This window comes from Theropithecus gelada, chromosome 1 (assembly GCF_003255815.1).
Source record: "Theropithecus gelada isolate Dixy chromosome 1, Tgel_1.0, whole genome shotgun sequence".
NCBI lineage: Eukaryota > Metazoa > Chordata > Mammalia > Primates > Cercopithecidae > Theropithecus > Theropithecus gelada.
Genome location: NC_037668.1, coordinates 119,946,876 through 119,974,141, shown reverse-complemented (window position 1 = coordinate 119,974,141; position 27,266 = coordinate 119,946,876). Strand labels below are relative to the sequence as shown.

The following is a 27,266-nucleotide window of genomic DNA, read 5'->3' as shown; positions in this document are numbered from 1 at the left end:
CTGTCTTTTCCCTTCAGTTTTATAAAAATGTAAATGAAAGGATTTCCCAGCACCAAGTTGTGGAGCTACCTGGGTATCCAAGTGACAGGAAGAGTTGGTTGTTAGGGTGGTTGGGAAGGACTTCTTAGAGGAAGTGCACTTGAATAGAGACCTGAGTGATGAAAAGGGGTGATCTGGGTGAAAAAGAGGCCAAATAAAGGATCTGCTGGTGTCCAGGCCCTCAGCTTGGAAGTGGCTTGTTGGAGATGAGAGAGGGGCCAGTGTGGCTGGAGTGGAGTTAGCAAGGGGGAGAGTGGCGGCAGGTGCGGTTGGTCCTTGTGGGGTTGGAACGTGTGGGGCCCTGCCGAGTGGGAAGTTGTTTCCTGGCGTTTCTTTACATTTCTCTGTTCTTATCCAGTGATTAAAACAGCTGACCCTGAATTCTGAAGACTTGGGGAGTCCCTGTTTCCTAACAACAGAGAATTGGTTCTATAAGGAGAAATGTGAATAGTTCCACTGGCAAGAGAAGTAGAAACTAGATTACCAGAGTGGATATTTGGGCTCTAGTCCCAACCATGTCATAACCAGCTGCAGAACTTGGGCAACCCATGACCTTTTTGGGCTTCAGTTTCCTTATCTATAACAAACATTTGGAGTAGCATGTCTCTAAAATCTCCTTTCTCACTAAAAGTCAATTATTATATATAGATTTCATTTTTGGTTTTATCCTTTTGTTTCTTTCAGACTTTTATCAGTGATCTTACAGTAAACCAAGTCCACTCACTAGTTCTGATTTCATTCTTTTCTCTATTCCTTTGCTTCTGGAGTAGCCAGTGAAGTATTTGGAGAAAAATGTCAGGAGGGAAAGAGAGAATTTCATAACTTTGCACAGTGTCCTCAACAGTGCCCATTTAACACATTGCCTGTTGCCCTGAAAGAATTCCCAATCACCACACGAGTCGACTGTGATAACCGAGACTTGTTCTCAGGCTAGTGATGTATGGTTTAACGAAAAACTGCTACTGTCCTTACTGAGGAGGATTTATCCCATCAAAATGGCGTTTGAGAACCTGACAGTGGGATACTGTTGTTTGCATTTACTCTTTTTTTAAAATCATATTTTGATTTATTGGAAGCTTATATTTCAATAAAAATCTGCCCATCTTCCTGAAATTCAGTATCAATTATACAACTCTCTCATTGAAAAGTGTATCTAGGCCGGGCGCAGTGGCTTACACCTGTAATTCCAGCACTTTGGGAGGCTGAGGTGGGTGGATCACTTGAGGCCAGGAGTTTGGGACCAGCTTGGCCAACATGGTGAAACCCCATCTCTACTAAATATACAAAAATTAGCCTGGCTGGTGGCGCGTGTCTGTACTTCCAGCTATTTGGGAGGTTGAGGTGGGAGAATCTCTTGAATTTGGGAAACAGAGGTTGCAGTAAGCCGAGATCATGCCACTTCATTCCAGCCTGGGTGACAGAGTGAGACTCTCAAATAAAAGAAAAGTATGTCTAAAAGAAATTAGCAAGACCAAGTATATTAACTTGTTTTTAGACTATTACCATGTCAACACTTCCTATTTTAAAATGCACTGTAAATCATGATTTACCCTTAGGATTAGCTTTGAGTATTTCATTATTTGTTTTGCTTCTGCCAAATGTAAAAGACTAAGTGGGCACACACTTATCCAAAATTAAAGTTAAGGAAAGCAAATAAACTCTCTAAAACAAACATTATTTAATATTTCAAACCAGCATTTCAAGCCATTTTCACTTGTTGAAAGAAGAAAGCACTTCTATTTTGTTCTCTAGTATTCACTCTGGCAGGCTAAACTAAACTTTTTAAAATTACTCCTTTTAATTGAGTACACAAATCATTTTAGTGTGACATGGCATTTGTGAAATTGATAATTCAGTCACATCAATTCATTTATTGAGATACATTCATTTCTAGAGATCTTTTGTTTTTGAGACAATCTTGCTCTGTTGCCCAGGCTGGAGTGCAGTGGCGCAATCTTGGCTCACTGCAACCTCTGCCTCCTACATTCATGCAATTCTCCTGCCTCAGCCTCCCGAGTAGCTGGGATTACAGGCACCTGTCACCACGTCCAGCTAATTTTTGTATTTTTTAGTAGAGACAGGGTTTCACCATATTGGCCAGGCTGGTCTTGAACTCCTGACCTCAGGTAATCTGCCTACCTCGGCCTCCCAAAGTGCTGGGATTACACACATGAGCCACCGTGCCTGGCCTAGAGATCTGTCTTGAAGGGTTTTACTGACTCTATTAGTTACTGGAAGAGCCATCGGCTCTAGAGTTATAGGTGGCCATAGAGATAGAGTCTAACCTTTTCATTTATGGGGAGACTGAAGCCCAAAGTAAGATACTTCAGCAAAAAAATCATTTATTTATTTATTTTTATTATTTTTAGAGACAAAGTTTCACTGTGTTGGTCAGGCTGCTCTCAAACTCCTGTCCTCAAGTGATCTACCCACCTCACCCTCCCAAAGTGCCGGGATTACAGGCCTAAGCCACTGTGCCTGACCCCCTTTTTAAAATGAATGATAGGATCTTACATTAGGAGGAAGGCAAAACTGGGGAGCACCAGGGTTTGTGGTTTATAGTGAAAGTTAATTTCCTCTGTTTCTCAGGCAAGGAGTTAACTTTTTTTTTTTCCTTGAGGACAAACAACAAATGATTATTTTGTAGAAATCAGACAATCCTGTTTTTCTTCTAAAATTTCATGCCAACAGTTTATTTACTTTCTTCTTTGAAAAGAATGAGAGAGATTCTGACCTAAAATGGTCTCAGATGTGTACTGAAGATGCTAATATTGTATTGGTATGTCTTGCCAAGATTTAAGAGGGCATCTCAGGAAGATATTGTACACCACTCTACAATGGTGACTTGTTTTCACCTTAGGGATGATAAAGTAGAGGGATAGATAAGAGGCTTAATTCAGCTCATTTCTTACACAGTAGAGAATTATGGATAGGACTTACAGACTTTTGCATAAAATAATATAACCAGGACCAGAATTACCAGGCCCTGTAAGTTGTTCCTTATAGAAATGCTCAAGGCTCCTAGCTCACTATTTGTTGATAGTTTATGGTTATATCCCAAACTTAACAAGTGTTTATTGAGGGACTACGACCTGGGAACAAAGCCAGGGAACAAACTCCTCAAGTCTAGGAGATTTAGGGTTGAGGGCTAAAGCTTGATTTTTCTCACCATGCAAGATACTCCTTGGTAATTCAGCAACAATATAGAAGACTTGGAATGGGATCCTAAACAAAAATGGGATTTAAAATTGTTATTAGATTTGTGAATGATATGTATTCTTTTGGGCAAGTAAGTCAGGTAACAGAAGTTCTTTTAGTGAATCAGTGCAGTAATGTGGTTAACTAAGTGACGCTTACTAAGCCAGAAGTTAGTGTACTCATTATCTATCAGGAAGCAAATCATGGTCCATGTCTCCGAAAAGCAAATGGTCGTCTTTCATTAACTGGTTAAGCTTGGCTTTCAAGGTTCATTGTGATCTGGCTCCAGTACCCTTTCAACGACATTCTTCTTTATTCTTTTTTATATTTCCTTAGCTCCATCTGAATTAAGTATTCCTCAGACCCACTCATGCTGCCTCCACTGCCATCCTCCTTGCTTGGACCCCTTAGATCCACCTTTCCCCATTGACCCTGCAGCCCAGCTGAAGTGCCCCTTTCTGCTGCGCACAGATGTGTTTGTATCTGCCTGTCCCTCTGCCCCCATCACACTGTGAACTTCTTGAGGGCAAGTATTGTGTCTGACTCACATTTGAAGCCCTTTCATTACCTAGTGGTGCTTCCCAAATATAAGTTTATATGTGCTATTAGTCTTCACAGTTTGTGTAGTATTCATATATTATTTGCATTATTTATCTAATTTATTATTATTATTTTTTGAGACAGAGTCTTGCTCTGTCGCCCAGGCTAGGGTACAGTGGCACGATCTCGGCTCACTGCAAGCTCCGCCATCCGGGTTCATGCCATTCTCCTGCCTCAGCCTCCCTAGTAGCTGGGACTACAGGTGCCCACCACCACGCCCGGCTAATTTTTTTTTTATTTTTTAGTAGAGATGGTGTTTCACCGTGTTAGCCAAGATGGTCTTGACCTCCTGACCTTGTGATCCACCCGCCTTGGCCTCCCAAAGTGCTGGGATTACAGGCATGAGCCACCGCGCCTGGCCCCTAATATTTTTCTTAAATCTACTCACTTAAAAAATGACTTTACCTCAACTTCCTAAACATGAAATCATGTTTTTAATTCCTGTAAAAATATATACATAAAGTATATCTTAAAACATTCTTAGTATCTCCACATGATTGACTGAGTAAAGTGCTTTACGCATTTAATAGCCATTCAGTTTCTGAGGAATGAATAGTAAATGTGCAAAACATAACATGAGAACTTCTTTTCCCTGTTTTCTTTTTTTTTTTTTTTTTTTTTTTTGAGACGGAGTCTCGCTCTGTCACCCAGGCTGGAGTGCAGTGGCCGGATCTCTGCCCACTGCAGGCTCCGCCTCCCGGGTTTACGCCATTCTCCTGGCTCAGCCTCCCGAGTAGCTGGGACTACAGGCGCTCGCCACCTCGCCCGGCTAGTTTTTTGTACTTTTTAGTAGAGACGGGGTTTCACCGTGTTAGCCAGGATGGTCTCGATCTCCTGACCTCGTGATCCGCCCGTCTCGGCCTCCCAAAGTGCTAGGATTACAGGCTTGAGCCACCGCGCCCGGCCCTTTTCCTTGTTTTCTTAGTAACTTCACGCTTATTAACCTAGAGATAAAATGAGGAAGGTGCGGCTAGAAAAGACTGAGCAAGCCTGTAAGCCAAGCCATTCATTCCTGTCTGTGAAGCATTTAGGTGTTAGATATTACTAATTACCTCTTATGCATTGCAAACTGCTGGGCTAGAGGGGCCTATGGAACAATAAATTCTGTTGACAGCAGAGTCCCTGCTGACTTACTGAGCATCTGCTGAAACTCCAGAAATTGTGTAAGTGGACCCCTTCCCCACAAAAGATTCAGAAAGCAGCACACTATACATGGGACACATCCTAGAGAAAAGGGGTGTGATAAGTATGTGTACATATCACATGGTTGTAGTTGTATTTTCTCAGTGTTCCTGTTTGGGGCAGTTTAAGTTACAGATTTCTCACTACCACTAAGTGTTTTTTAGGACTTCATTGTGTACTGCCAACATAACAGAGGTCTGAGGGATTTTTCTATAAATTTGCTAATGGGAACTATATATTTTTTAACCTAATTTTTGAGGATATTGTAAGATTACTCAGGTAGACCAATCTGAGTTTCTTTAAAAAGAACAAGTTCTATATATTCAAGCTGTAGTTAACATAGTTAATAATTAATCATACTAATAAATATTGAAGGCTTTTATAAATCCATGAAGAGATTTCTGTTTTAGTTACTATACTCTATAGTTGCTGCTTCTATATAGTGTAGAAATAGTGTGCTGTAGTTTCTTATTTATTATGTAAACTGTAGTATAGATTTAGGGTAGCAGATCAGAGACTAGAACAGGTGATTCTTTTCATTTAGTATTTAATAAAGTTTAGAGAATTTTTTTTCTTAAATCTGTAGGAATCAGTCTATGTAAGTTGAGCATGGGATAAAGTCTATTTAGGGTTTTATGAGAAAAAATCACCCACTCTTTTTTTTTTTTTTTAAATCCAGGATTGGGATCAACAGTTGTTCTAGCATGGGCTGGGTAACTTGATATAATGGCATACATTTTTACCCTGGTCTGCTCTTAGAGCAAATTTGAAATGGTTGTTTTGGAAAATGTGCTATGACTTTCTCTCCAGACCTTTGCACCAGGGCAGGCGGTCCAGCCTAGCAAATCCTTGGCACTTGATGCGCATCTTTCATAACAGAACTTTGATGCTGAGACTCAGTGTCTTGAAATCAGCACAACAAAATGGTGCCTGAGGAGCAGTGTTTACTTTGATCATTCTTCAACTTCTGTGCCCCAGCCTTTCACGGAGCACAAATTGCTTTACCAGAGTTATGGTGCTGAAGCCCACGACTGTTTTTGTAGTCTGGTTGCTGTGGTGATCCTTAGCCTTCCATGAAACTCCCATCTCTAGGGAAATAGAAACCTTTGCAGCTGTCTTGGCCTTTTTGGTTTTGTATCTGGTGGAGGTCTTCACCGAGCTTGTTGAAGCCTGAGAGTGATTGGTTTGTGTCACAGTAAAATACACACATGGAAACAGGGCATCCCCTTCAGGATGTGTTGTATTAAAAAAAGAAAACAAACAAACGAAAAAAAACAGCTCCCTTATTCTTCTCTCCAATTGTATGGGGCCTTTGAAGTATCTCCAAGTCTGGCTAGAATGAAGTGAGCCTTGGAGATGTTGTTGGTCATGATAGTGCTATGAGTAAGCTTTGGGAGCGTGACTCAGGAAGTGGGGTTGCCAGGTGGGGAAGAAAGAGAGTGGGGGCAAAGGGGAAGCTTAACAGGGCCTGTGTGTGCCCAGAGAGAAGTTGGTTTAGGAAGAGGATGTGAGCCAAGTCCAAGGTTGCCAACAGCTTGATGTTTAGAGGACTATGAGGAAACCCTTTTTGACTTGAAGCCTCAGTGGAGGATGGTATAGACAAGAGCTTCTTTCCATAGGAACCAAGGGAATGGAGAATAGCAGCTGTGGTTTTAGTGGGCAGAAGTAATAATAGCTAACACTTAGAGAGTGCTTACCAGATGCCAGTCACTGTTCTAAGTGCTTTCGACAAATGACAGATTTAACATCTGATGAAATAGATACAATTATTATCCCCATGTTACAGTTGATGAAACTGATGCGAGTAGAGTCTTAATATCCCTCAGGGCCCTAGGGTGGGTAGATGGAGAGCTGAGATTCCAACCTAATACCTGACTCTGAGTCGCTGTTCTTAACCACCAGGTCAAACTGCCTATAATTTAGAAAGGAAGGCAGAGTGACCCAAAGGATTGGGTTACAGGAGATGTGGCCAACTTAGAAGAAAATGTAGATCTTGGAAGACATTGAATTATGCTTTAAAATGTGTGTGTTAATTCATGTATTAGTCCATTCTCACATTGCCATAAATTAATACCCAGACTGGGTAATTTATAAAGAAAAGAGGTTTAATTGACTCACGGTTCTGCAGGCAGTACAGGAAACATAGCAGCTTCTGGGGAGGCCTCAGGAAACTTTCAGTCATGGCAGAGGTGAAGGGGAAGCAGGCACGTCTTACATGGATGGAGCAGGAGGAAGAGATAGTGAAGGGCAAGGTGCTAAACATTTTAAACAGCCAGATCTGGTAAGAACTCTGTCATGAGAAAGCGCTAGGAGAATGGCGCTAAACCATTCATGAGAAACCACCCCCATAATCCAGTCACCTCCCATCAGGCCCCACCTCCAACATTGGGGATTATAGTTTGACATGAGATTTGGATGGGCACACAGATCCAAAACATATCAGTTCCTTCCTTCCTTCCTTCCTTCATTCATTCATCACCAAATATTACTGTAATTCCTGTAAGTGCCAGATATTGCACTAGGTTCTAAGGTGATAAAAATACAAGTCCCACCCCATCCTCTGAGATAGTTTGTGTGTACAAAGTCAATACAAGGATCAGATTCTGGATGCTCTAAGAGATGGGTCAACAGGATATAGGTCAGTAACATCCTCTGGACACAAAGTCTTTCTTTCTTTCTTCCTTTTTTTTTTTTTTTTTGAGATGGAGTTTCGCTCTTGTTGCCCAGGCTGGAGTGCAATGGCACAATCTTGGCTCAACGCAACTTCCGCCTCCTGGGTTCAAGGGATTCTCCTGCCTCGGCCTCCCGAGTAGCTGGGATTATAGGCATGTGCCACCACACTCGGCTCATTTTGTATTTTTAACAGAGACAGGGTTTCTCCATGTTGGCCAGGCTGGTCTTGAACTCCTGACCTCAGGTGATCCTCCTGCCTTGGCCTCCTAAAGTGTTGGGATTACAGGCGTGAGCCACTGTGCCCGACCAACACAAAGTCTTCTTAAAGAGCATGGCATTTTTTTTTTTTCTGTGATCCAATGTGAAAATACAAAACAGTAATTAATGCATTTCTCCCTGCTTCCAGAAAGAATTGAGAAGTTTACTTTGCTGAGTTTGTATATATTTTCCTGCAGTAAAATAGTTCCTGCCTCTTACTACTATAGAGCAGCTTCCCATTCTCCTCTGTGCCCCAAGGCTGACACCCAAGATTAAAGATGGGGGTGGGTAGGTAGGGGGAGAGAGAGACAGACAGGTAGAGACATTCATTCTACTTCCAGCACTGTCATTTTCTAGCCTTCTGACTTTGGCAAGAACACCAATTTCTTTACCTTTAAGATGGGATTAATTAGATAATTATGCAGAGCACTTCCTTTTGATGAGAGCAGCACTCTCAACAGGAGCCATGGATCTACCTTAGGAGATGATGATGATGATGATGGTTTTCACTATTGCTGCCACCACTGTTTGTAACAATAATCCAAGTGTGGTGTTTTTGAATGTTCATATCTTAGTAATTACTTCTCTCTAGATTTCTGCTAGCAAGGTAACACTGTACTCCTAAAGAATTCCTTACCAGCTTCAGGTTAATATACTTTCTAAGATTGTACTTTAGCCCAGGGGAATCCAAATACCATCCTTGGATGCTGAGAGCATCTTAAATCGCTACCTGAATCAACTGCATTTTGTGGGGTTTTTTGTTTGTTTTTGCTGTTACAAATTAACTAACTTTAAGATGCTGCTTAAACAGAAATCCTTACTGAGATCTTACCGCCATTATAGTTCATTGCCCAATGTGCGTGGCAAGTCAATACACTGAGACACCAGATTGCAGCAGAGAAAGAGGTTTAATTGTACAGCTGCTGAACTGGGGGAAACTCAAATCCATCTCCCACAGGAGTTTGGAGTTGGAATTTTTAAGGGTTTTGGAGTGGGCTGAAGTATGGAGAATGTTGATGGGTCGAAGAGTGCAGGGTAAAGTCATGGGACAGGGAGATAAAGAAACGGTGTTCTCATGCTGATTTGGTGGTTCCTTTGTGGGGGTCTTTAAACTGGTTGGTGTCAGCTGTCCCATTGGAATTCAGCATTTGCTCCTGCAATTCTCTAACACAGCCCTTAGGATTCTAACATCGGACATCCTATCTATCTATTATATGAGTGATGGGGATGCAATGGTGAGAATCTAGTGCATGTGACTTTTGGTTACAAGAAAGTAAGTCAAATAGCAGCATGTTAATGCTTAATTATAACTCTCTTTTCTGTCCAGAATTCTTGTTAACCCAGTGACGACAGCTTCATCTATGACTGCGTGTAGCAGATGGAATGATTACTCCAGTACCCAGATTTTGTGGGAACTGAGTTCCTGCTATGCTTATTTTGTAAATCAGCTTCTCATGATCACTCCAGTGATTCTCTTTATTATGCAGTTTGATACACCACAGTACTGACACACAGGCCATTCTAAGATTCTGTTGTTGGTAAAGACATATACATGTCAGAATACTGGCTTACTAAACAGGTAAGTAGCAAAGCTAATTTGAAGCCCATTATAAAATGTAGAAATTAGGCCAGGTACTGTGTGGCTCACACCTGTAATCCCAGCACTTTGAGAGGCTGAGGTAGGAGGATTGCTTGGGACCAGGATTTGAGATCAGCTTGGGCAACATAGCAAGACCCTGTCTCTACCAAAAAGAAAAAAAAAAGAAAAAAAAATTAGCCGGGCATGGTGGTTTATGCCTGTGGCTATAGCTACTTGGGAGGCCAAGACAGGAGATTGCTTGAGGAGTTGAAGGTTACGGTGAGCTCTAATTGTGCAACTGCACTCCAGTCTGGGTGACAGAGTGAGACCTTGTCTCCAAAAAGGAGAACTTGAGGGGAAATACATTTGTGTAGTAAATGGTTATATGGGGCTTTGGTTACATATTAGTGTTAAAAACAAAAATAAAGTGATCTGAATGGATGTATTTATTAAATGTGACGGAGAATATATATATAAATCAAACTTTACCCCCATTTTAATCAATGTGCAAATACTGAGTTTCTTCAGTTTGCCTAGAATTTTAATTTCTAACCGTTCTAACACACTTAATTGCCTACATGAAAACCCATGTAAATTTCTGTGCCTCTAAAAGATAGTGGAACATTTGCTCAGAATATTTTACCTTTGTTGTCTATCCCTAAAGAAGAAAACACACTCCAAAGGTTTTTTACGTTTTACATGTTTTTATTTGCGTAACTGTTTAAGATAACAGATATTTTCTATTTTCTTTTCTTTGCCTTGTGTGGTTCCCATGGATGGCCTGAGTGCCATTCTACGCTGTCTTACACACAGAGAGGATGACGATTAGGGTGGCTTGTCCCACAAAACCTGGGTGTGGCCTTGACGTCCTGTCCAGCATACCTTCCAGGAAGCATCCCCGTCATTTGTTTCAGTGGCTGGAATCTGCTTTTCTTGACTATGTGTTAATGTTCTGTTTACTATGTATACCCCGACCCCCTTTTTCTGGTCAGAAAAACAGGACAATATGACTCTGTAATTATTATTCTAGTCACATTTCATTAATAACTTTTGTTCGTTCCTTCTTTTATTCCTTCTTTCAGAGAACTTGTTGACTGCCTACTAAATGTCTGGCCCTGTGCTAGGCCTAAGGATACAGAAATGAGTGTGACTCAGTTTCTGCCCCTGGAGAATGACCTGAGGAATTTACACAGTGGCAGGGGAGACAAACATCCAAACCAGGGTGTCCAATCTTTTGGCTTCCCTGGGCCACATTGGAAGAAGAATTGTCTCGGCCCACACATAAAGTACATCAACAGTAATGATAACTCATGAATGAAAAAGAAAAAAATCACAAAAGAAATCTCATAATGTTTTGAGAAAGTTTACAAATTTGTGTTGGGCCTCATTCAAAGCCATCCTGGGCAGCATGTGGCCATGGGTTGGACAAGCTTGATCTAAACAGATCATTATAGTGCCAGGCAGAGGTAGAAACACCAGTGCTGTCTGAGGGAGGGGGAAAGATTTTACTGGAGATGGCATTGTGAGCTGGACCCACAAGTCCATCTGGAGCACTGTGGTGCACTTTAGGCCAGAATCCTGCAAGGCTGCAATGTGTTAGTGATGTATACACTACACTGTTCACACAACCTATCTTAATGCCAAAGAATGATAGAAAAGTGCCTGTCTGTGTCCTCAGACTTGCATCAGTAGTGGCCTCCTGAGGGCACTAGCAGCGTTCCTCCACTGGAACCACCCACACATCAGGGTCTCCACTCTGCCTGCCTCTCTTCCCTGCAGCCGGGGGAGCTGTGGCTGCTCTGGGAAGGAAGGGCCTGGGTCTCTGGAATCTCCTTGCAGCGGCTCCCAGGACCCCTTTAGAAGGTCATGACCTGTAGTTTCATAAATACTCCTCTGTTTATATGAGCTCTTGCCCCTCCACCCCCAACCCAAATTTAGTTCCCAGTATTTTTCCAGGGCATACAAAATATGGAGCGGAGCTTATTTCTGCATCCCACTTCAGACTTTCATTTTAGTTTTTTTTTTTTTTTTTTGTCTCTTTTGTGGTTATATTAGATTATTTTCAGAGGCTCTCAGGGAATCCTGAATCATGTCCTTGTTGCGGGGAGGGGCGATGAATCCTGAAATGAACTGCCAGTGTCCGTCTCAGCACATTAAGTGGTTTCAAGACAAAACCATTGGGAAAGAGCTTGATACCATTTGACCAAGGAGAATGGTCAGTTGAGTGCCCCAGGTCAGGATGGGGACCCTGGGTGTGTGTGTAGGGTAATGTGTGTATGTCAAGATTTCTTGAATTCAGCACCAACTGATTAATATTCCTCTAGAAATTCAGAGAAATATAAAGAAAAAAAAAAAAAAAAAAAGGAAACATTTAAAAGCTCCAAATCCAGTTCTCTAAAAATATTTTGAGGGAATCTTTTTATATCAATTCCCAAATGGTGAAGGACAAGCAATGGTGAATAAAATATCAGCTGTAGGGGTTCTGTAGACCAGAATATACTAAATACTGCAGCAGCAACTAAATAAATACTGTTCCCACCCCTAGCAGTCAGTTGCACATTTTAGATCCATCTGGGGTCAGGTTTGAGTTCCTAAAAGTCATATTGCCCAAATGTCAGTGAAATTTGAGTTCAGTGGTAGGACCCTAGTGTCCTGAAATAGGTTTATGCCTTTCCATTTGTGCATGCAAAGTGTGGGTGCTGGGAGACCCAGATTCAGGATGTTTTCAGTTACTACTAACATTGTTGCCAAGTGGATATCTCCTTACCCCTGAAGAGGGGACAGATGATGGCTATATACAGACCAGCATGTGATTTTATGGGTGTTGGTTGTAGGCACGCTGTTGGTGTTCTTTTCTTATCTTAGTGTAAACTGATTATTGAATCATCCATTTCAGAGAATTATTTGGTCTGGTTTTAGATAATAAGAGTTTCCCTGGTAGTGTTTTGGATGACTTCATTGCTTCACAGGTCCACAGGGGCTGTTCTAAGAATCAGAAATGTTGAAATGGACCTCACTGACACGTTAGCAAAATTGGACAGCTGTTAGACTAGCGTATCAGTTGCTTGCTCACTTTGCTTTTTCGTTTGTTTTAATGAACCCCTGAAGTAGGGGGTCTAACTAATACATATTCTGAAATCTCTATGGTAGAAATGCCTTGCGTCTGTATTATGAATCTTGGGAAATTCAAAACAATTTTCATAAGGAATCTTTCCATAAAGTAAGTAGGGTTCCCCCCAGTAATTTACAGAGTTTGAGACAATAGATAGTTTTTGCTTATCAAAGATAATCTTTAGAGAACTGAGAAGCCTTCACTATAACAAGGTCCAGAAAAGATTGTCCTTGTTATTTTCTGCTGATAATGTGAGCAAGGACATGCTTCCCAAGTGGGAGATAGAGAGGTGGTCTTTCTACTACTCAAAGGCTTTGTGCTCCTTAGAGTTGTCCTTGACTTTGGTCCAAGTTGTGTTCAGATTCCCCAGAAAAACACCCAGAAGATCTGCTTTGAATTTCTTTATAAAATTATATGTTCGTTGCGTTGCACAGATAACCGCAGAAGACCTAGTATGAATAGATGTTGTAGAACAGGTTAGACCAATGAGCTCTTTTCCATTTAGGGGAAGAATCAGCAATGGATGAGGGATGGTGTTACATAAGGGATGTGGCAGATCAGATTTGCTTGCATTTTCTCACACCATAAGGAATACCGAATATCCAGCACTGTTTGAGACCAGCATGGTTAGAACAGGAACTCTTGGATTAGGCTTCATGGACCAGTTGTGGTCAAAGTATGGGTTCCACCAGAAACTACATGTTAAAGTTTTTTTAGTTTCGAGTCTTCATCTATTAGTTCTTCTCCTGAAAGGATGACATCTTAAGACCAGAGGTGTAATTTGTAGTTTAATTAGATGGAGCCATTTTGTTACCGTTGTTGCTGTTAGAATTTTCTTACTCTTTTACAATGGGGTTCTTAACCTGGGTTGATGGGTGCTTAACCTGGCGTTCATGGGCCCTGCAATGAATGTAATTCCCTGACATTGTCTGCAAAAGTTTGTGTGATGTGGATGTTTTTTGTTTGGTTTGGTTTGATAAAGAGAGGGTTCATACATGCATTAAGTTCTCAAATGCTCCATGACTCCCAAAGATTTACAAAGAAGCCAGTGGTTTCGAGACTGGTCATTGCTGCTTCCTTTGAGCTGCATCCCCTTTAGCTTACCAGCCTTCACAGCTCGCATGGTCCCAGTGTTCGATTCGTTATTACTTATGAACCCATAGACAAAGCTGTTAACCTGTATTTTTATGTGTAAATTTGACTTAGGATTGATGGTCAACTCTTTAAACTACTGTTTGGATTTCCAAGCTGGAGATTGCTGGATACTCTTTGTATCATTTCTTCACGGGATATTTATTTGCTGTAATCTGCCTCCGCTCGGCCTTTAGACCATGAGCACTGGAGAGTGTAACCACAAAAGCTTCAGGATGTTCTTATATTTGTAACTGTAGTCTACCCTGAGCTATAATTGATCCGAAGGAGGATTTTCTTTTCTTTTCTTTTCTTTTTTTTTTTTCCAACCTGGGAGAAATTGGGCAACTTAACCAGGAATTCTTTGAGATACTGCAGTGTGTTCTCTCTGGAAGCTTTTATACCATCGTTCTTTTGTTAGTTGTTTTGGTTGTCCTTTATCTTCCCTTCAGCGAGATTTACTCAAGCAGGGGAAGCCTAGAAAAGACAGGCTGCTGAGAGATTAGGTGAGCGAGTGCTTGCAGGACTCTTTGTCCCTGCCAAATGATCTTTTAAAGAAACTATTGGGTATTTTTCTTTGAATTTCCCAATTGTAGTGTGAATTCTTCTTTGCCAAATGGCTTTTGGGGCTCTGCCTGGACCCCGTGTGCCAGAGTCAGAGATTCATCTTGGCCAGACACTGCCACATATTGAAGAAGGAGCTGTTTCCAGGAAAGCTGAGGGCTGTGGCTCCTAGAAATCTTTCCTTGATTATATGAGCCAGGCCTCAGCACTTTTGACCATCTGGAAAATTTTGGACCTGAGCACCAATATCTGTCTCATAGATCTTTTTCTTCTCATTTCATGAGCTTTTATAAAAAATTCTTGTTCATTTGAGACACATACTTATTAGTATTTTGTAGTATATATTTGACCAAAACTTCTGCTTATCTGTGAGCTCTAAGAATAATTGTATGCCTAAGTACTGCAAAGAAAATCTTCAGAAGAAGAGTTGATGCAGCCCCTGCAGATATACATCACTATTCTTTGTGCCATTATGGTACTCAGTAAATAGTCTTGGAATAAATAGAGAAACCTTTTACTGATACATGCTATTAGTGAAAGTCAGAGTGTTGCTTTGCAGTTTTCAGGTACTCTGGAACAAATGATGATTTCATCCCTCCTTCATTCTCCATAGTGTGTGTGTCTCTTTGTTCAGTACAGTTTGAATCTTTGCTTCTGCTGTTTCTATAGCATCTCTTCTTCTTCTCAGTGGCTATCAGTCTGTTTATTTCGAGATGCGGACAGCATCTCCAAAGTGTGCTGTGAGGTAGAGTCTTTACAACCAAGGAGCACATTACTTTGCTGTAGCTGTACTTGACGTCACTGTTCATCTAGTATTTTGATTTAGCACTATGCTTATGCCAAATATAAAAATGATCCTAGCTGTGTGCAGAAATAGCTCATGACAGTTAGAATGTTGCTTTTTTAAAATTTTTAAAAATTTTTTTTTGCAAATTATCCAGCTAAATTCCTTTGTACCTTTTTTTCTCCTTTAGGTAACATATAAATATATGAATTTGCTGTGATAAATCAAATATTGTTGTGTATGCTTACTTCCCAGCCTTTTGGCTAAGATCAAGTGTATTATCGTGTATATGTTAAGCACAGTTTTTTGTTTTTGTTTTTGTTTTTGAAACAGAGTCTCACTCTGTAGCCCAGGCTGGAGTGCAGTGGCATGATCTGGGCTCACTGCAACCTCCACTTCCTGGGTTCAAGCGATTCTTGTGTCTCAGCCACCTGAGTATCAGGTGCCTGCTACCATGCCCGGCTAATTTATTTTTGTATTTTTAGTAGAGATGGGGTTTTTCCAGGCTGGCCAGGTTGGTCTCAAACTCCTGGCCTACAGTCCATTTTGGAAATTAAGACATGCATACTCAAGTTAGTGAACAAGATGATGGAAGTTATTCATAGAATATTTTTGTGGCATCGAAAAGCAGAGAATTAAAACATTATTTTGACATTTATTGAGTGCCTACCATGTGCAAAAACCTGGGTTTTGAAAGATAATGAAAGTTGAGTGTCTTATTTATCAGTGACCTGAGAGTATACTATGATAAGTGGCATTGGTCATAAGTGGTCCCTACAAAAAAAGGTAGAAGTATGTTGAGATCACAGTGGGCTGACAGCCACTGGGAAAATGTGAAGTAGTCCAGCATTTAGTATCTGATGGTTGTATAGACTCAGATTGTGGATCTAGACCATGTCATCCTCATGAAAATTCTAGCTGAGATGTACTATTATTCCCAGTGCGTCACTCAGTCTGTGTCTTTCTAGCCTAAGTCCTTTTTTGGCCTGTCCCTCCCTTATTACTTTATGGTTATCTTTGATGAGTTCACTCTGTTTAAATATGTGATGCTTGGGTCTTGCCTCCCCGCTGTGTATGGAAAGCCAGTATGGACAGACTGTATGAAAGCATCTAGTCAATATTTCCTTATATATCCTTTTGTTCTCCTATGTTCATGTTGCCCTGGGTTCATGTGTGCCAAGAGGACTTTGTTGAGTCCATGGCTTGCAACTCCATTCACAGGTGCTTTTTGGTGATGTTAATGACAACAGTGGTGACCTGCAGTAGTCCTTGATCTGCTGTCAAAATTGGCTACAGTTTTTGTATCCATCCCGTGGTTTTCTTCCCTGTTTTTTTTTTTTTTTTTTTTTTTTTTCAGTGGTTTTTTTCCCTTTTTTTTTTTTTTTTTTTTTTTTTTTTGACAGGGGTTGTACACAATCACTCTTTATTCTGTGTGTCCTCTGTGCTTCATTTCTTTGGAAAAGCCCTTCGAGCTAAAAGCTGAGACAGCGAAAGCCCTGGCAGCCTCCCTTGGCAGCCCCTTTCTCTCAGCTTTTGGCACTTTTCTTTGGCAGAACCCATTTCACTTTATGGAGGTTGGAGCTTACCTAGAGGAGAAGAAAGTCGTTTCTCTGGAGATCCAGAGGGATGACCCCATCCCCAGGGGATTTTGTTTTCCAGTTTTCACCTTAGTCATTTGACCTACAGCTTAAAGCAGGCCTAAGGGAAGGTAACTTTTATTCCACCTTTGCTGACTTTTCGAAAGAAAAAAATGTGTTCTGTTTATTTGTTCTTTGACGGGGAGCTAATTCATGCTTTTGTTGAGATTAGTGTGGTTGACCCATACGAAGTAGCCATTTTGTAGTAAAAAATGGTCAAATATTGGCAATGTCATCTGGTTCAACTTAATGTATCTTAGTCATAGGATCTGAGCTGGATTATAGCTTGTTTCTGTTGATAGTGAGTTGCAAAAAAGTATTCCAGAGGCTGCTCTGAGTGATTTTCATGGAAAGCCAGGGCTAAGATTTCTACCTTCTTTCTGTTTGTTGCTTCCTAGGTCACACTTCACCTGAATCCCATCTCCTCAGTCCACATCCACCACAAGCCTGTCGTGTTCCTGCTCAACTCCCCACACCCCCTGGTGTGGCATCTGAAGACAGAGAGACTTGCCACTGGGGTCTCCAGACTGTTTTTGGTAAGTGCTTAAACCTCCCCCAAACTGATCTTTAGCACAAGGGTATAATAATCCTTAAACTTTGCCAAACTTTTAATAACGGCTTACTTTCATTGAAATAATGCCAGAGTCCAAAGAGTGTTAAATTTGGAGGATGCGCTTAATGATATTTGGATAACATAGATAAGCATTCACAGAAAGCAGACACACCTGCCCATCTTCTGTGGGCAGAGCCTGGGGTCTAGTGCGCACATTAGAGCAGGATCTGTCGTCATACTCTGTGTGGCCTGAGCTTTGGTTTCAGCTCTGAAACCCCGCTTGTGGCATCAGGAGCACTGTAAATATTGTAACTGGCTACCGGGTGTGTGGTCCCTGACCACAAAATAAATATGCATGAACCCATACTATTTGTATATAACACAGGCCTGATTCCTGATCTGAGGATCTGTTTGTTGAGAAAGTGACACAGTGAGCTCCAAAATGAAGTCATTTGTATTTTATTAAAAAAACAAGCTGGAACCCAGCTCTTGTGGAAAGATCCAAATATTACCTACTATTTGTAAATCATGTCCCTTTGAGTTTGCCAGAACATTCAAGTTTGCTAGTTGTGGAGAAATAGATGGGTTGTTTGGATGGAATTTTTTTGGTATGATATCATGTCTGATGATGAGCAATACTGCAACTTGGTAGTGGTAACTCACATTTGTCTATTGCGAGAGCTGCAGGCTAATGTCCTAACTGCAGCGCCTGAGGCCTTAAACCTCTCTTGCCCACAAGCATCCAAAACAAGTGGAGTCCCCAGTTAATAGTTTTCCTCTTGCCTCATGAATAAACTTTGCCCAGTTAATGACTCCCAATCCAGATCTGTAGTTTCTTTCCACTGTATTTGAAGAGTACTTCTAAAAACTCAAAGGTTCTTGTTGGATAATGTAAGAATCCATAGTCAATACAATTATTATAGTAAGTACATAAATGAGTAAAAGGGAGAAAAGAAAAAGCTCATCTTTGTAGTAAAATGCCAGCTAGTAAATATAGAAGGAGCAAAGGAGTTAGAAAATGATCATTTTGCAACCATCATAATAAAAGTTGACCAGGTAAGAATTATTAACAGATGCTAAATCTAGCAGAGATGGAGGGAGTTCAGGAAATAGTATATTTAGATATTCTTAAAATATCTTTTGTACAAATTGCTTATTAATTACACATAAAAAATAGTGACTATATACATTGGGGATATCCCATGATACCTTAACCAAGTGATTAAAATTCATATCAGCAATGTGGGGCAGATGGACGTTGTGTGCCTATAAATGAGAGAGAACATAGCATCACTTTTGTAGTATTTTTGCCAGAAATGCATATAACCTGAATCTAATCATGAAGAAATGCTGACTAAACCAAATTGAATGACATTCTTTAAGATAACTGGCCTGTAATCTTCAAAAGTGTCAGTCATGAAAGACAGAGAAAGGCTGGGGAGCCATTCCAGATTAAAGGAGTCAAAAAGACAAGACACATGTGATCCTGAGCTGGATCCTGTTGGGTAGGGAGTGGGGCAGCTGCTATAAAAGACATTAGGGGGACAGTGGGTGAAATTATAATTGAGCCTATAGATTAAAATATTGTATCAATGTTATATTCCTCGAATTTGATAATTGTTGTTTTTCTGTAAGAGAATATCCTTAGGAAACATACTCAATACTCTTTAAGGTTAAGAGCTAAAAGGTCAGATCATTCAGGAAAAAAACATGTTGTATAGAGAGAAGAATAAAGCAAATGTGGCAAGATTTTAAAAACAGATGAATCTAGTTAAAGGCTATACTAGAGTCCTTTGTATTAGCAACTTTGCTGTAAATTTAAATTAATTTCAGAATAAAACATTTAAGCTCAAAAGGTACATTTACAAGGTGGGTATTACAATAACTTTATTGTAGCCTTTTCTGGGAATTGCAACTCTTATTACTTCTATATTAAAAAGGCCAAAAACCAGTAATTATTTAGTTGTTATTACTGGCACGTTTATTGAGCACTTAGGATATTTCAGGTCACTAAATTCTCTAATACTTTATCTAATTCTGACAATAACCTTCTACAGTACGATAGTGTAGATCTCTTCTTATAGATGAAGAACTAAGATTTAGAGAGGTTAAGTAGTGGCCCAAACCACATGGCTAGTTACTTGCAGAGTTGGTACTCAAACCTAGATAGGACCTATTCTACAAGCTGTTATGCTAAACTGTCTGCCTTCGTACTCATAATCACTGCCAGTCTCCTCTAATTAAAGTTACTTGTGATAGTAATACTAATGGCTCTGATCATAAAGTCATATGCACATTTAGCCCTCATACTGTAGAGCTTTCCTGTTCAATACTGTAGGAAATAGCTGTGCGTGGCTACTTACAGTTCTTCAGTCCTGCTTAGCCACATTTCAGGTGCTCAGTAGCTATGTGAGGCTAGTGGCTACCATGGTGGGCAGGTTATGGAGACATTATGAGCAAAGGCAGTGCGTGTCCTGGTTTGGATCCAAGCAGCAACCTTGGGCAAATTAATTTCTCTAAACCGGATTTTTCTCAGGCCCTCCATCATAGGGCTGTTATCTTGAGTAAGCGAGATCATATATATAATGTTTGTAGACATTACCTGCTGTCGCTGCTCTTATTTATTTCTAGCCACAGTTAAGAGCATGTGGGATGGGTGTTGAATTTGCATCTGTAATTATGAAATATCTAGCTTGGCTGGCCCCAGATTGAAAGGGGTTCTATTTCTCTGGGCTATAGGTCCAGATGAAAGTGTGGGCCATGTATGTCATAGTCGTACTTATCACTGCCTGGATTCTTTCTTCAGTCTGCCAGTCCATGGGTTTTGAGGGAAAGAGTCTTACTCTTAGTTATTAATTTGCTTTAATTTTGCTTAAAATCTGTAAAAACTGCTTCTTGGCCATCAGTGTGGACACTAACAATGAAAGAAGGTGGCAGCTTTAGTAAACAATTGAACATAAACCCATTTGGATCAATCCCATGTTAGGAGATTGCAGATCAAATAATGAGCCTAAAATTACCAACACGTGGGAGGCAGCATCAGGCGCAGTCAAGGATTTAAATTCCAGGACACCTGAACTCTGCTTTGTTGTCCACAGGCTTCCTTTAGGGAAAATGGTTTTTTTTCCCGTCTGTACATTTCTTCATGGCCTGGAAGAGACGATGGAACATCTGTTGTTCATTCACATTCTCACATCGGCAGACAACGAGTGATGCAAGTCCTTGCACAAGCTGGGCCACTCTCCGTGGGCAGGCTTTTCCCTTCCTCTCTGTGGCCTGAAATGAATTTTAGTGTCTGCTCATCTCCTTGTCAGCCTTTGCCAAAGAGGGTCTGGTGATCAATAGAAATCCAGTAGTGTGTTCTCTTTATCCATTTATATAGTTAAGAGTTAAAGTTTGGGGATAAGATAACTAAATTATGTTCCATAAAGTGTTCATCAAACACTTCAGAGGGCCCATGGGATCTCTGGAAACGGAGGCTTCACCATTTTCATCACTGTCTTCTCCGAGGTTATGCAGGGAGCTTAGAGGAGCTGTGGAAAGCGAATGGGTCTCTTGACTCTCAGTCCAAGACACGTGTATCCTTGCCTGCTTCCTGATATGCTGCTGGAGGGTTTGCATTTCTGTCTTAGAGCTGTCTACTGTGTATGTAGAGTTACAATACTTTTAACTGTTATTTTTTTTTTTAATATGGTGATGAGAAAAGTTTCAAGTAACAGCATCTACTCATTTATCAGGGTGACCTTTTTATTTAAGTGGACATGTCTGTGTTGTTATGACTGCCCAAATTAAAAAAGGAAAACTTTCATAATTAGTTAGGAGGGCCTTATGTTACCCAGAAATCGCAGCCACCCATGAGGGTGACTAAAAACATACTTTAATACTGGTAATAAAGGCATCTGTCTTTTTCTGTCAAATCATTTCAGTCCTTCTCACCCCCTCACAGCACAGGCAAGAAGGGAGCATGTCAGGCAGGGAGAAAGTGGGATTTAGTTTTCTCTGCAGGTGCAGCTCCTTTATCTGGCTATTCTGGTTACCTAGGAAATATGAGTGGGATGAAGAGTGACGCTTTCGGGCTGAGTTTCAAGTAGCGAATCTTTGAGTGTGAGTCACACACATGCACACACGTGATGAAGTTGTCATAATCTTGTAGTTTTCCTTTTGCAGGGTGTATGGGTGGCCCAGAGAACAATCAGAAATAAAAAGCATCTTACCCTCTCAGTGTGCCATGTTGAAACTACAAATAATCTCTTAGAAGGATCACATAAGCCCATTTTTATTTATACATTGATTTCTACACTGAAAAAAAAGTAAGCTAACTTAACTGGGTGATAATGCCTGAACCTTCAACCTGAGTTTGCTAAAAAAGATTGAGGAGAGCCACAATCTGAAATTGTCTTTAAGGACATACTACAGTTTAAATACACAGTTTCTAGAGAAAAGACACAAATGGCCACAAAACACATGAAAAGATGCTCAGTATCATGAGTCATTAGGGACATGCTAATGAAAACCAGTGAGATGCCACTTCACACTAGGGTGGCTATAATAAAAAAGGTGATAACAAGGGTTGTGAAAGCTGTAGGGAAATTGGAACATGCATACATTGCTGGTGGGAATGTAAAATGGTTCTGTGGAAAATAATTGAACAAAACACATGTCCACAAGAACTTGTCCACAGATGTCCAAAGCATCATTATTCACAGTTGCCAAAAAGTGGAAACAACCCAAATGTCCATCAACAGATGAATGGATGAAAAAAGTGCTATATCCATACAATGGAATATTACTTAGCCATAAAAAGGATTGAAGTTCTGATACATACCACAACATACATGGGTCTTGAAAACATTATACTAAGTGAAAGAAGCCAGACACTAATGGTCACAAATTGTATGATTCCAATTTATATAAAATGTCCAGAATGGGCAAATCTATAGAAACAGAAAGTAGATTAGTGATTGCCAGGGGCTGATGAGAGGGGAAAATGGGGAATGACTGCTAATGATATGAGATTTCTTTTGGGAGGTGATAAAAATGTTCTGGAATTACATAGTGGTGAATATACCACACCTTGTGAATATACACAGAAACACTGAATTGTTTAAAAGGCTGAATATTATGGGATGTGAACTATATTTCATAAAACTAGCAAGAAAACCTTGCTGCAGCACTTTTTTTTTTCTTTTCTTTCTTTTTTTTTTTTTTTTTTTTGAGGACGGGGTCTCACTCCATCACTCAGGCTGGAGTGCAGTGGTGCAAACATGCCTCACTGTAGCCTCAACCTTCCGGGCTCAAGGGATCCTCCTGCCTCAGCCTCCTGAGTAACTGGGACTACAGGTGCATGCCAGCATGACCAGCTGATTTCTTGGGGGTACTTTTTGTAGGGATAGAATTTTGCCGTGTTGTCCAGGTGAATCTCAAACTCCTGGTCTCAAGTGATGCACTCACTTTGGCCTCCCAAGGTGCTGGGATTATAGGCATGACCCACAGTGCTGGGCATGAACTAGATTTTAAAGTGTATCTTTTTACTTTATTCCATGTACCTGATTTTTTTTTTTTTTTCCCTTGAGACAGGATTTTTTTTTTTCTGGCTCTGAAGCCCGAGCTAGAGTTCAGTGGCATGATCTCAGCTCACTGCAACCTCTGCTGCCTGGGCTCAAACTATCCTCCCACCTCAGCCTCCTGAGTAACTGGGACTACAGGCATGCACTGCCACACCCAGCTAATTTTTGACTTTTTTTTTTTTTTTGTAGTGGTAGGGTTTCACTTTTTTGCCCAGGCTGGTCTCAAACTCTTGGGCTGAAGTCATCCACCTGCCTTGGCCTCCCAAAGTACTGGGATTACAGGTGTGAACCACTATGCCCGGCCTCTAATTTTTTTTTAATCTTGCTTTATTTGTATTCCAAATTGGAGCATTCTCTCCAATTGCAAGGTCTGTAGACTTGGAGCCCTAGGACAAGCAGACGTTTTCAAGATGAGACCCTAGTGCCTGGCTTTTAATAACCTAAAATGCCTAGTCCAGAGGCCGTGGCCAGCCTACTTATGTCAGGCTTATTCACTTTGCATGCTCATAAGGAAAAAAGGGTATCTAAGATTAGAAGTTTCAAGAAATAAGCAGCTTCTTCCAACCTCATTCACTCTCGATATTACTGTGCTGTGATCTATTTTTTCTCTAGCCATTTATCGTTAAAATCAGAGAGCAAATGTATGTGAATGTGTGTATGTTTGAGTGGAGGATGGGGCATGGAAGGGGATTTTGGTCTTTGAGGTACCATTGCCGGAGCTGGCATAGAAAAATAGAGGATGGCCAGTTAAAATTGAATTTCAGATAAACAACAAATAATTTTGTCAGTGTGCTCATGCAGTACTTGGGACATAACATATGCTAAAAAAGTATTCATTGTTTACCTGAAATTCAACTTTAACTGGGTGTCCTGTACTTTATCGGGCAGCTCTACTCGGAGGTAATTCAGGTTTTTGTTTCCAGTTAACACCCTGGCCTGGATGTTAGGACGCCTGAGTACTAGTCTTGGCTCTGCCACTAACTAGTTATACATCACTGAGAAAAAAAATCACTTAACTACTCAGGCCTTGGTTTCCTCATTTCTAAAATGAGGGGATTGTACTAGCTCATCTCTAAAGCTCCTCCCAGCTTTTAAACTCCGTGATTCTTTGATAGCATGACTGCTAGATATTATATCCCAATTTAATTTGGAACAGAAACTGGCAAATTGAGCATTGCCTCCTCAGCAAATCCAAGTAAATATCAAGGCAGGGCAGTTGAAATAAATGACAGAAACCAAACTCTATGCTATTAGCTTTGGATTAAAAACAAATCAAAACTTAATCCTAATGAAAAATGTAAATTAATACATTTAAAACCAGTTTTGTATTTTCAAGAAGCAGGGAGGGATGGGTGAAGAAGCTGGAGCTGCCAACATCTAGTTTATTCCTTTTACTTAAACTAGAGGCATTAAAAAAAAAAAAAAAAAAAAAAGGTCCAAATATTTTGGACCTCTGCCACCAAACCACAGGCAGTTCTCTGGTCTGCACTGGAGTTTGGATGACTGACAAGACTCAGTGAAAAACAAGTGCTATTTGTTTTCCTGTGCCTAGTATTTAACTGGAAATCAAAAGGCTAAATTTCCAATCAGTTGCTAAATAGCCCCAGATGTGTGCTCAGTGCGGCACTAGGAAGGGACATGCACAGCCCATACCACTGTGCATGTCCAGCTGTTACCTTTTCATGAAGCCAAGTGATGTGTAACTGAGGGTTGTAGTGTCTGTCCAAAAACGCCCTAAGAATAACTCAGACATTCAAGATTGCTTGTGGAGAAGGGAACTTCTTTAAAAAAAAATTCTGTATTCTATTGTGTTGCATTAAAAAAACCTGGAAATAATTTTTTTCTTTGCTAATTTCCTTCTTTCCCTTATTTGGCAATTCCCCCACTCCCACGTTCAGAAAAAAACACAGAATTAGCATACCTGGTATGATGGTTTATGTATCTACTTGTTCATTCATCCAACACCCAGTTTTTAGTGCCTAACTGTGAACTGTGCTAGCTGTGGAGGATCTAGGGAAAACGGGTAAATTGCCTGTCCTTAGCTTCCCATTATGTGTGAGAGCTGGTTGAAAAATTAGGAATTGCAGTTTAGTGTGCTAAGTACTATTACACTAAATAATAGTGAAAATGGGAGAAGATGAGAATAGTAGAAATTGGAGAAAATGAGAATTCTCTTCTTCCAAATGCAATCAAGGCAGCTTCCTGCATGAGGTTGGCTCTGGAGAACAGCATGTGGCAAACGGGTCAGGGCTGCAGACACAAACACAGCTCTTGGCTCAGCCAGAAGCATTACCCCTGTATTCCAGGGACCCCGATATACCAGTTTGTGTTTTGCAGTGAGGTCTTTCCCCAGATAAATTCTCTCTTGAAGGCAGATTAAATAACTAAATGTTTCAAGATTGGTGGTGGTTCTTCTTTTTTTAAATGTCTCTTGTAGAATGACTCATTGTGTCCTGTGGGATATTCCAAGTGGTTGTGTACCATGCATTTTTATTCCAGAGTCTGCTCATCTGTTGGTTTTGTGGCTTGTCCTTAAGAGCCTTAATTATATGGGTCTTGATCCTCTCATGAGCTAGGGTCAGTCAACTACCCTAGTTCAAACAACTCATTCCTGTTTCCTAGGAATGAGTTTTTGGCCCTATTGTGGCCATTGAGCTCTTCCTGAATGTCACTATGGCAATTAGAACATTGGAAAGAGCCCAGTTTCAACTGGTAAACCTGGTCCAGAAGGGGTTTTTGAAAGACTCCCTGGGATTTATTCTAACTTGCTGGGTTAAGGCTGGTGAATGTTGTGAGTGAGTGAATGGCCTGTGGCCCCTGGGAGATTTGCCTGGGTGTATTTTTCCTGAGGAAGACATCCTGTCCAGGAGGGTTCATGCAAGTGTAGACTTTTCCTGGCTCTGGCTGGACTTGTGTCATGTCTGTGTGCAGGCATGGGTCACAGCCCTGTGAAGGCTTTGCTTTCATTCAACAAATTGAGGTCAAATAAACTCACTTTCACTGAGGAGGCAAGGTTGGTGTTTCTTCATGTGGAGTCCCATGACGTCTTTTAAGGCTTTATTGCCTAAGGCTAATCTGGTAATCAGATGCATCTGCCCTTCCCAAGTGTTGGGCATTGTATCAAATGTCACATCTCTGGTGCCCTTTGTTGACGTGGTGGCCAGCCTCCAGAGAGCTGTTTGGTAGAAAAAGTGACTGTTTTGTTAAAGGAGGTTGCAGAATATTCTATTTCCATGTAATAGGAAGGGGAAAAAAACCCCAGCTGTCTATCAGGAGATTCTGGGAGGCTGACTTGAAGGCTGTGGCTATGCCTTGTTCCTCATAAATTATAGACAATGATACCCTTGGTAAGGGTTCTCCAAGGTGGCCCACACTCCCCATCTCAGAAAGCAGCTCCAGGATGGTCCAACTCCTTCCTGGGCACAGGTTGTTGGGCTTATTTGAGGCAAATTGGTTCTTGCACCTCAAGTCCGCATTATCTAACTCTAGCTTGGAAGCTACTTCTGATTTCTGCAGGGGAGGAAGGGGAGTCCTTTAGCCTTTCTAATTTCTGTGTCTAGGATAGAATTTGTTTCTCAAGATCTGCTTTTGCCTTTGGTTCCTAACACTCTATCCTTAGATGGCCTGGGGTCTTTGTTGCAACTGTGGGTCCTTAATGCCGCTGTGCTAGGGAGTCATCATTGCTTTGCCTCTGCCTTGTCCCACTGAGGTGGTGAATGACACAGTATATACCTGGAAGTCAGGGGGTCATCCATCTGCTACCTCCAGCAAAAGTCTCACAGTCCATCTGATCTCTGGCCTTTCCATCTTTATCATGGAGAGCCTGTTCTTGAGATTCTATTGGTTCCGGGTGATACAGATGGCAGGGTGATGTTCAGAGCTGCTGTTTGGAGCCACGCCCCAATCCATTAAAACAGGGTTTTTATATCCTTTTCTAGCAGTTTATATAAGAAAGCTATGGTCCTGCCATAGTGAGGAATGACTCGTGGCCTGTCAACCTCAGCATCTGTCAGACAAATCTCATGGCCTGATGTGAGGATACATATACACATATGTGTATGTTTAACAAGCACTTCTAGTGTGTGCCATGTGTGAGGTACTCTTCTGAGTACTTACATGTATGACCTTAGTCTTCATAATAAGCCTGTGAAGTAGGTGCTTTTGTTGTCTTTGTTTTAAGATGAGGAAACTGAGACAAAGAAGTTAACATGTACCTGGTCCCATAGCTAGTAAGTGGGGGCTCTAACCCATGGACAGTACTTAGTAAGTACTCAGTAAATGTTAGCAATAATAATAATAATAATACTTTCCAGAGTGGTAAATGGGGACCTCATTGGGAACAGTCACACTGCTGACTCAAGGGCATGACTATGATTTTATCTGTAACTC

General features: G+C 40.9%; 1 protein-coding gene and 1 pseudogene across 4 annotated transcripts in view; both read left to right on the top strand.

Moving 5' to 3' along the window:
- The window catches only part of TGFBR3 (transforming growth factor beta receptor 3), a 226,348-nt gene that overhangs the window by 131,341 nt on the left and 67,741 nt on the right, over positions 1–27,266 (top strand). For all 4 annotated transcript variants that reach the window (XM_025395686.1, XM_025395675.1, XM_025395665.1 and 1 more), the window contains one exon: positions 17,156–17,293. In XM_025395686.1, coding sequence (XP_025251471.1) covers positions 17,156–17,293 — 138 coding nt within the window. The remainder of the gene's footprint in view (positions 1–17,155; positions 17,294–27,266) is intronic.
- Positions 15,364–15,519, top strand: LOC112614979 (annotated as a pseudogene).